Consider the following 10,954-nt stretch of genomic DNA (forward strand, 5'->3'; position numbering starts at 1 on the left):
AGGTTTTCCAGATTTTTTCTCGTATACTCCCTTTTCATTTTCTCATTTTTAGAAATATATGAAAAACACCTTTTTATGTTCATTTGAATCCAGAATGGAATCGGTGAAATATGTTTTGCTGTGGAAGGTATTTATCATCATTTACTATAGAAATAAGAACTTAGTAGTTAGAAAACAGATTCTGGTAGGAAGTCTCAGTTAAAACTAGAAATGTTGATGGAAATATGAGAAACATCCAATAGGAGAATACTGTCACAGTGTATGGTGTGTGTTAACATACATGCTGACCTTGGTTACGTATCAGAATCATTCACAATGAACACATACGTTTTAGAATTTACACTCCGAACACTGAAGGACATATAAGAATCGTCACTCCTGTCTATTGGGCCGACAAAATTAAGACGGCATCAGCCATCTAACAGTTCTTATGATGTTTGAAAGGGCAGTCTTGCGATTAGCGCTGCCCTGTAGCATCGTGTTTGACAAGGAAGGACAGACTCCTGACACTTCTTGAATATTTTACCCTCAGGCGATACATGATTAAGTTTGGTTTATGTAACACTGAGGAGATAATCAATCCATGGTCTGGCTTTCATGACAGACATGATTAAGAACTGCATAGCTTTCTGGCCATATCTCAATGATCGGTTCAATAACCCGAGCACCTCAAGTGATGAAACATTGGCCAATGTATGTCTTACTACAATGACTTGAGGGAGTGTTATAAACTCTCAGGACCACCTCTCTGTTCTACCATTAGGTATATATGGATCAGATTACCACGAATGTCAAAAGGATGTTCAGAAGTCATACTACAGTTAATCTTTGTACGTACATATCTTGACGTACAGAATACAACCTGGTTATATGGCATTTTGTGTCTCTTTTGGATACTAAGCTTCCCGAGTAGTTGGAGTATATAGTATTTTAAAAGATTGTTTTGGCAAAATGAATTGATTCGTTTGGATATCCTGGCTTTCTATAACTGGCATTTCTTTGTGATCAAACTTAATTCCATCGATTGTAGTTATATATTTTCAGGGTTCTTATTTATATATATATATATATATATATATATATATATATATATATATATATATATATATATATATATATATATATATATATATATATATCCCTGGGGATAGGGGAGAAAGAATACTTCCCACGTATTCCCTGCGTGTCGTAGAAGGCGACTAAAAGGGGAGGGAGCGGGTGGCTGGAAATCCTCCCCTCTCGTTTTTTTTTTGATTTTCCAAAAGAAGGAACAGAGAAGGGGGCCAGGTGAGGATTTTCCCTCTAAGGCCCAGTCCTCTGTTCTTAACGCTACCTCGCAAACGCGGGAAATGGCGAATAGTATGAAAAAAAAAAAAAAAAAAAAATATATATATATATATATATATATATATATATATATATATATATATATATATATACATATATATATATATATATATACTTTTTTTTTTTTTATACTTTGTCGCTGTCTCCCGCGTTTGCGAGGTAGCGCAAGGAAACAGACGAAAGAAATGGCCCAACCCACCCCCATACACATGTATATACATACGTCCACACACGCAAATATACATACCTACACAGCTTTCCATGGCTTACCCCAGACGCTTCACATGCCTTGATTCAATCCACTGACAGCACGTCAACCCCGGTATACCACATCGCTCCAATTCACTCTATTCCTTGCCCTCCTTTCACCCTCCTGCATGTTCAGGCCCCGATCACACAAAATCTTTTTCACTCCATCTTTCCACCTCCAATTTGGTCTCCCTCTTCTCCTTGTTCCCTCCACCTCCGACACATATATCCTCTTGGTCAATCTTTCCTCACTCATCCTCTCCATGTGCCCAAACCACTTCAAAACACCCTCTTCTGCTCTCTCAACCATGCTCTTTTTATTTCCACACATCTCTCTTACCCTTACGTTACTCACTCGATCAAACCACCTCACACCACACATTGTCCTCAAACATCTCATTTCCAGCACATCCATCCTCCTGCGCACAACTCTATCCATAGCCCACGCCTCGCAACCATACAACATTGTTGGAACCACTATTCCTTCAAACATACCCATTTTTGCTTTCCGAGATAATGTTCTCGACTTCCACACATTCTTCATATTCTTCATATATATATATATATATATATATATATATATATATATATATATATATATATATATATATATATATATATATATATATATATATATATATATATATATATATTATCCCTGGGGATAGGGGAGAAAGAATACTTCCCACGTATTCCCTGCGTGTCGTAGAAGGCGACTAAAAGGGAAGGGAGCGGGGGGCTGGATATCCTCCCCTCTCGTTTTTTTTTTTTTTTTTTTTTTTTTTTTCTCCAAAGGAAGGAACAGAAAAGGGGGCCGGGTGAGGATGTTTCCTCAGAGGCCCAGTCCTCTGTTCTTAACGCTACCTCGCTATTGCGGGAAACGGCGAATAGTATGAAAAAAAAAAAAATATATATATATATATATATATATATATATATATATATTACTATCATTATTATCTTAATTATTATACATAATCGCTATTTTCCGCGTCAGCGAGGTAGCACCAGGAGACAGACGAAGAATGGCCCATCCATTCATATACACACATACATAAACGCCCATATACGCAAATATACAAACATATACATATCAACATATATATATATATACACATACACAGACATATACATATATACACATGTACATATTTATACTTGCTTGCCTTCATCCTTTCCTGTCGCTACCCCGCCCCACAGGAAACAGCATCGCTACCCCCTGCTTCAGCAAGGTAGCAACAGGAAAAGTAACAGAAAGGCCACATTCGTTCACATTCAGTCTCTAGCTGTCATGTGTAATGCACCGAAACCCCAGCCCCTTATCTATATCCAGGCCCCACTGACCTTTCCATTGTGTGTGAGTGTGTGTGTTTGTGTGTTATACAAATGTAATGAATTTGGCAATACTAGAATCTTTACAACCAACATAAAGGATCCCTAATGAAAAGTGCAGTGAATATTCACATTTTTATTCGTATATAGCCAAGACAGGATGAACTTATAAAGATAACAAATGGAAGAAAACCATAATTTCTTTCCCTTGTTCTATTTCTCGTCGCTCTCTTCTGAAGAACTCTTGGCGGGTTTTGCAGGAAGAGGATCGATGTTAGCCATCGTCTTGCGGACGCCAGCAAGGGGTTGAGGAGCAAAGGGATTGACTGGCTTACGGACAGCAGGGAGGGATTTAGGAGCAACGGGGGCGGCTGCCTTGGGGGCGGCAGGAAGGGGTTTAGGAGCAATGGGAGCGGCTGCCTTGGGGGCGGCAGGAAGGGGCTGAGGAGCAGCGGGAGCGGCTGCCTTGGGGGCGGCAGGAAGGGGCTGAGGAGCAACGGGAGCAGCTGCCTTGGGGGCGGCAGGAAGGGGCTGAGGAGCAATGGGAGTGGCTGCCCAGGAGAGAGCAGGAAGGGGCTGAGCAACAAAGTGAGCGGCTGCCCAGGGAACAGCAGGAAGGGGCTGAGGAGCAAGGGGAGTGGCTGGCCCGAAGATCATGATATCATCATCATCATCATCATCAATAGCAATGTAATGAGTGATGACTTGAGGTTGAGGGGCAGGGATGGCTGCCAGTTGGACAAGTTGAGGCTGGGCAACTGGAGCAGGAGCGGGAGCTGGTGCCGGGATAGCCCTCTTGAAGGTGGGTGCAGGAGCAGACTTCTTCAAGGCAGCTGGTGCAGGAGCAGCCTTCTTCAAGGCAGCTGGTGCAGGAGCAGGCTTCTTCAAGGCAGCTGGTGCAGGAGCAGGCTTCTTCAAGGCAGCTGGTGCAGGAGCAGGCTTCAGAAGTCCTAGGTTCAGCCGATCTGCTTCTATCTCCATCTCCACTTCCTTCCCATTGCTATCTATATAACTATAAGGAAACAAAGGTATATATATATATATATATATATATATATATATATATATATATATATATATATATATATATATATATATATATATATATATATATATATATGCTTTTCGATTTGCCGTTGTTTGCTGTCATTCTAATGAAGAATCTTTCGAAGTATACATTTCATGTATACAAAGTTTATATTTGCTCAGTGAGAAATAATTCTATAAACTGTAACCTGGAAATTGTTTCTTAATAGAGAAAAAAATATAACTGATACTCACGTGTATGTGATGGTGACGTCACGGGCGTTGTCCCCTCCGGGAAGTACGGTGCGGCAGCTCGCCAGACCAACCAGCGCCAGCAGCACCAGCTGTACATACAACCATAAACTGTAAATCTCATTCTCTCAGGTTTTGTACACTATTGTCACAGCTCAGTAGCTGTACATACAACCATAAACTGTAAATCTCATTCTCTCAGGTTTTGTACACTATTGTCACAGCTCAGTAGCTGTACATACAACCATAAACTGTAAATCTCATTCTCTCAGGTTTTGTACACTATTGTCACAGCTCAGTAGCTGTACATACAACCATAAACTGTAAATCTCATTCTCTCAGGTTTTGTACACTATTGTCACAGCTCAGTAGCTGTACATACAACCATAAACTGTAAATCTCATTCTCTCAGGTTTTGTACACTATTGTCACAGCTCAGTAGCTGTACATACAACCATAAACTGTAAATCTCATTCTCTCAGGTTTTGTACACTATTGTCACAGCTCAGTAGCTGTACATACAACCATAAACTGTAAATCTCATTCTCTCAGGTTTTGTACACTATTGTCACAGCTCAGTAGCTGTACATACAACCATAAACTGCAAATCTCATTCTCTCAGGTTTTGTACACTATTGTCACAGCTCAGTAGCTGTCATTCATAATGATTAAAGAATTTCATATGATCGAAAAACATCCATTTGAAAAACGAAAATTTATGAAAGTCCTTTCGTTTATCATTTTATATGAGAATATTGTGAGTTACATACTCTGAGATGTTGAATAACCTGAGACGTTACATAAACTTAATTCATTTAAGGTTATATATACTGAGTAATATCAATGTCTTTAACATAACTGATTTGTTAACGTGTATATTGATCTTAGGCTTGAACGATCATACATTTCATACCAGCGGTGAGGTACTTTTACATTTGCCAGAAAATTCATTTAGTTTGCGAGCTAAGCTAATATTTTCAGCATTACACTTCATTTCACTCAAAAAATGCTAATGCATTTCCCCGCTTCATGTATTTTGTACAAAAATTACCAGACTAAATGTTTGGCTAATATTACCGGAGACATACTTACACACTTCATGGTAAAGTATTGTATAGGAGGGAGACGTCTTGGTAATGTTCAGTTAACAGCGAAGCTGCGTCAACTGATGTCCAACGTCTTCCACCCGCCTTATATACCATCAAGGAGGGTGGCAGTGTAGGGGGGGCGACAGAGTGTTACAAGAAGCAGGTGGGTCATATTCTTTGTAAGTTTTTTTTGGTCATCTATGTAATACCTTCCCGTTCCATCGGCCACAGTGAGGTAATATGAACTCCTGGTATTTACCACCTGTTACCCTTTTATCATCATCATCCAGCAAGACGTCCTACGATTAGGGCTGCACTGTAGATCAGTTTTGTATTTGAAAGGAAGGATAGGCTCGTGAGACTACTTGAACATCCGTGTCTCAGGGGATACATGATTAAGCGATTCAGCATCGTACTGAACTACATACGACCACTTGGCTTTTGCACCACAGGAGACAAGGTCCTTATGGCCGTCTTATATGTATTACGTTATCGCTTCCACTACAAAATGTACGACCTCTAACTAAGCTCCATAGCATCGGAAAGATTGTCTTAGATCCAGGATTAGTAAGTTAGTTAAGGACAGTCTTAAGGCTGTATGATCATTTATCAATGTCTCGAAAATCCTGCATTAGCAGGCACGTGAAGGCTGATTTGTCTGTATGATTAGTTAAGTCAGTCTCTGTAGACGAAGTTGATTGGATTCTCGGCTCGACAGCTACTGGTATATAGATGGTCAGCTGATTATAATTAAGCTAAAGGTTATAACCAGAAATTAGAAATATGCTTTCTACTGGAGAGTGTGGTTGACAGATCTGAAAGTGTATAGCGATCTGTTTTTGTGTCACAAGCTGCTCTCATTACTTGGATATTCCCAGGGTTTCTATTTAGTAACATGATGATCTATTGTGTTCTAGATTTAGCTAAGCAATGCCTTATGGGTGGATAGATATCTCCTTCAGGAAGGCTTTAAGGGAATAAGAAATAATAGGGAGGAAGGTTGTTGATAACGTACACTAATTAGTCTAGACACAGGAGAAACTTCCTTAGTTTGACTGTTTGTTTTCATAAGACAAAGACGTAGACAAAAAATATAAGTCTGTATACATAAACACATACAGGCGGCACGTCATCAGAGATAGTGTGTGCATACGAAAATGTCGTGTATCAGTACGTCACTAACCACACCAGTAAACAGACGAGGTGTTACGCTACAGTACCAAATCTTATCATCAAGTATAATTACATGAAAATAGAAAACTTCAGATACAATCCACGTTTGGATAAAGTGACCTATGGTGCTTTAAGTTGACTGCGTGATTGGTGAAGTTATAGCTAGGTTAGAGAGTAAAACAGGCTAAATGAGGAAGTATAAACTTAGAATCTTAACAGAATTAAACAGTTTCCTCGGCATCATGAATCTGTGAGTAGAATTTTACAGTCAGAAAGTAGAAAAAAAACTCTTATAAAAGGTTCTGTAATCTTTATAATGAAGGTGTTCGTACATGGGTGATTTTGGCAGTAAACAGAGATGTAAGAACAGAAAGATTATATATATATATATATATATATATATACATATATATATATATATATATATATATATATATATATATATATATATATATATATATATATATATATATATATATATATATATATATATATTATCCCTGGGGATAGGGGAGAGAGAATACTTCCCAGGTATTCCCTACGTGTCGTAGAAGGCGACTAAAAGGGAGGGGAGCGGGGAGCCGGAAATCCTCCCCTCTCGTTTTTTTTTTCTTTTGATTTTCCAAAAGAAGGAACAGAGAAGGGGGCAAGGTGAGGATATTCCCTCAAAGGTCCAGTCCTCTGTTCTTCACGCTACCTCGCTAACGCGGGAAATGGCGAATAGTATGAAAGAAAATATGTATTATCATTATTATTCTACTATTATTTTCAGACTCGATTGCCGTTTCTCGCGTCTGTGAGGTAGCGCTAGGAAACACTCGAAGAACGGCCCATACATTCACACACACACACACCGTGAGGTAGAATATGAACTCACTTGCCCAAAGCCACCATGTACATTGCAGTTCATAACTTGAGTCACTTGCTAGTACCTTGCATCTGGTGATCCCATACGTCAACAAACACACCTTGACCACTTGCCCATCTAGTTCCCGGGGAGCGAGTTATGTAGTATCGCTCCCATTAACAAAAACACATGACCGTCTTTGGAGGCAAAGGGGAGCAGTGAGTGGCCTGTGACCGCGCAATCAGACACTGTTGTTGCCGCCCTTAGCGAAGGCCTTCCATACCAGTAGAGTGAGGAGTCACCAGCATACATCACCACTGAGGTTCATGAACTTGATTCACAACCTCTCAGTGTTCTGTTCATGATGTTTCATCTTCTTAACGAAGTATAGCGTTGGTCTATGATGCACTAAGGTGTGATATATATATATATATATATATATATATATATATATATATATATATATATATATATATATATATATATATATATATATATATATATATATATATATATATATATTGCGACCAGGGGAAGCCACCGAAACGTCTGTCGAGCGTGGTCGTAGTTAGGTCATCTGGAAAACAGGTGTCAGCAGTGAGGTCGCTCATTGTTGCTGGCGCTACGTCACTTTCGTGGGAATGAGTCTAGCTGTTGTCAACTCGACTGTTTGATTCACGTTTTCGCTCTCTTTTCCTTTAATGTATAGTTCTGTTACTCTGGTAAGTTCTGTCATGAAAAGGTTCCAATCAACAATATCTCAGGTTATCCCTCGAGGCTGCTTGTATTCGTATGAGTGACGTAGTGACGTAGAGACTCTTGCAGTGATTGGCATATGAGCACTTGTGGTAAGGATTCTAAGTGAGCTGTCTGGTTGAAATAAGAGGAATCGTTTGAGAGAATAATGCCCAGTTTTCCTGAGTTGTATTCTTATCTCTGTTGCATTCTTATATCTGTTGTTTCTAAGATGAGGTCTCATATGTTCTACCAGTCTGGATGGACTGTGTCAAGACCAGTCAGCTTTATTCTTAGTAGGTTGGTCATTTAGGATTTGATGCTATCAACTCAACGTCGTTATAAACACCATTGCAAAACTCCGGAACACCTGAAGGTGTTTATGGCATTTCTTAGACTTCAGATGCTCTTACTGCACAACATGACCCTTGGCAGTTTGAGATTGAAGACTATCAGCCCAGAGAGTCATGCAGGTCGTCAGTGTCAAGTTATAACTAATCGAAAAAAAAAATGAATACCATCTTCAGGTATTCAAGATTATTTTATGGAGTAACAAACTCTCACTGTATGTATGATTATTCATTGAAGTCGGGTACGATGAATTGTGAAACTGATACAGATAGGAAAGAGAGAGGGAAGGGAGGGAAGGACAGAGCAAGGGAGAAAGTGAGAAAGGAAGGCTCAGTAATCCTTTTCCCAAAGGAGAAACAAATGAATAAACAAAGATAAAGAGGAGAGTCTTAACCCTACCGCGCACTTGTTTTGGCTTTACCACAGGAGGACTGGATAAAGTGGGTGCCCTTGGTCCTTATACAGACGCTGGGAGCTAGGCTTACTGACCAAGAGCTGACCCAGATTTTGACTTATACTGATATTAACGTTCGTTCCCCCCTTGCGAACATTTGGTTCAAGCGGTAGAGAGAGTTTAGATATTTGGCCATAGAGAATTGAGAAGATTAGAGCCGGGTAGTTCAATGCCGAAATTTTACAGTGTTGTTTGCGTGATTTTGCGTGGGCGAGATTGTTGAAGAATCTTGTCTCGAAGTTTCGTATGATGGAGTAGGAATTAGCCATCTGATCCGTCGGTAAGAGACCGCCAGTATAAAGTTATCGCTGGGATGTTTTGCTCTCTCTCGTGATGTTCAGTTATTCCGATGAAACAAGACCATTTTATGTTGTACATCCACCACCGCTGTACTCCAGTTTGAATCCTTTATAGGGTCTCGATGTTGTTTTTGTACTGACGTGTCATGAAATCGATGCGCACGTAAGAATCCGTCAAACTAGAGCTTTACCCAGATGTATTTCTATTTATTTACAGTTGCACTGATAAATCTGTACCGGTGAAAGAGTCCGCCTCAGACTGAGTGTGGCAGTTCATCCTAAGTTTAACAGAGATGGTGGAAGGTGTCGTGCGATTGAAAGCTGTAGACCTGACCTTTACTGTATGTGTGACGTGGAATAGATGTGGGATTTTAGGGGGTTCGATTTTATTCTCCACTTCATCTTCGACGACGAGACATGGTCAGTCCTGAACTCATTTGTTTGAGGTGGATATAGGCTTTTGTTCTAGCAAGTTGAACAACTTCATTTGAGTATTGTAACGTCAAAAAGTCTGCCTACTGCTAGTGGGTTAGGAAGATCACTAGTGAATAGCTAGGGTGCAGCCAGCACGGAGCCGTGGGGAACACTAGCACCGGGAGTGAAGTGACCCGTGCCCATAGTACGGTTAGTTAAGTAAATGGATACTGGATCTGCTGTAGGACGGGGTAGGTCTGACACAGTGCTTAATTAGCATTTCCAGCCTCCGCACCACACAGTGTGCAAGGCCCCTCTCAACGACTTTCGTAAGGTGGGCAGTCTTGTGACTCATGTTTTTGTTGCGGTCGTAATTGGCAGTTGTTGCTTTGAAGCTGCCTGGAAAATAGCCTAATGCTAGTACACCGTTGTAGACGGTGAGAGGTCTTACCAGGGAGATGGGTGAGTAGCTGGTAACCTAGCCCCGAGCCACTTTGGGGCTACTTACCCGCTTTTTCAGACAGCCAAGTCATGAGAGTTGTGTGCGTTCGTCTATAACGTAGCGCTTCTATATGACTGCTCTGGGTATAGGTGGGTGGGTCTTCTTTGTAATCATTGTGTTGTTAATTGCATGTTATGTCGAGCCACTGGGTGTGAGGGCCGTGAGGCTGAAAAATGCCCCCCACTGTCGTTCAAATCAGTTGGCATTATCGTTGAGCGAGTGTGGGAGGAGGAAGCGCAGTGTGTTATTGCCTTCGAGACCATTAAAGTATGGAAAGTCATAGGGATATTATGTTATGCTATGTTCATTAGAGGTGTTAAGGCGCTATAGAGTACATGGAAAGATGAGGTCATCCCCATGAGCGTGTTGGGTTGGTGAAATGCTCTGTGTCGGGCATTTACATCAGCCTGGAGGTACGCAGGAATATGAGTGTAATTGGAAACTGTATAGCTTTTATGGTGGTCTGCCGGTGTTAGGTCTGGTGCATGTGGTGTGGGGGTTGGCAGAACCATGTAGTATGAGTATCATTACTGGAAAAAGGTGTTAAGGTTGTCAGAAGGTAGGGAGATGTAGTGCGTACGAGAATGACGACCTCCTTCTACTGGGTGTTTGGAAATTGACGAGATGCGTATCGTCGACTCTTGTGACCATTACTAATCAACAAACATCAGGTCGTTTCCACCTCTAAGAGGATGGCAGTAAGATGGAAGTTGTTGCTATGATGGAACACGGTGAAGTGGTAAGTCTTATTCATTTCATAAACCTTCATACCAGTCGATATAGGCTACTCTTCGGCCATATGACTCCCTGATTATTATCTCTGACGAGTTTGAGCAAGTCATGGGTCATGTGTCCATAACCAAAGGGAAGGTCAGAGGTGACATT

General features: G+C 40.7%; 1 protein-coding gene across 1 annotated transcript; it reads right to left on the reverse strand.

The window, feature by feature from the left end:
* Positions 1-3,049: 3,049 nt before the first annotated feature.
* On the reverse strand, positions 3,050-5,386 carry LOC139761781 (uncharacterized). Its single transcript, XM_071686217.1, has 3 exons — positions 5,299-5,386; positions 4,210-4,298; positions 3,050-3,940 (listed from the first exon to the last, which is right to left on the reverse strand). Exons 1-3 carry the CDS (start codon positions 5,305-5,307, stop codon positions 3,142-3,144), a joined length of 897 nt encoding a protein of 298 aa, XP_071542318.1. The 5' UTR covers positions 5,308-5,386; the 3' UTR covers positions 3,050-3,141.
* Between the last annotated feature and the right edge of the window lie 5,568 nt (positions 5,387-10,954).

The sequence above is a fragment of the Panulirus ornatus genome, chromosome 41 (genome assembly GCF_036320965.1).
Source record: "Panulirus ornatus isolate Po-2019 chromosome 41, ASM3632096v1, whole genome shotgun sequence".
In the NCBI taxonomy this organism is placed as follows: Eukaryota; Metazoa; Arthropoda; class Malacostraca; order Decapoda; family Palinuridae; genus Panulirus; species Panulirus ornatus.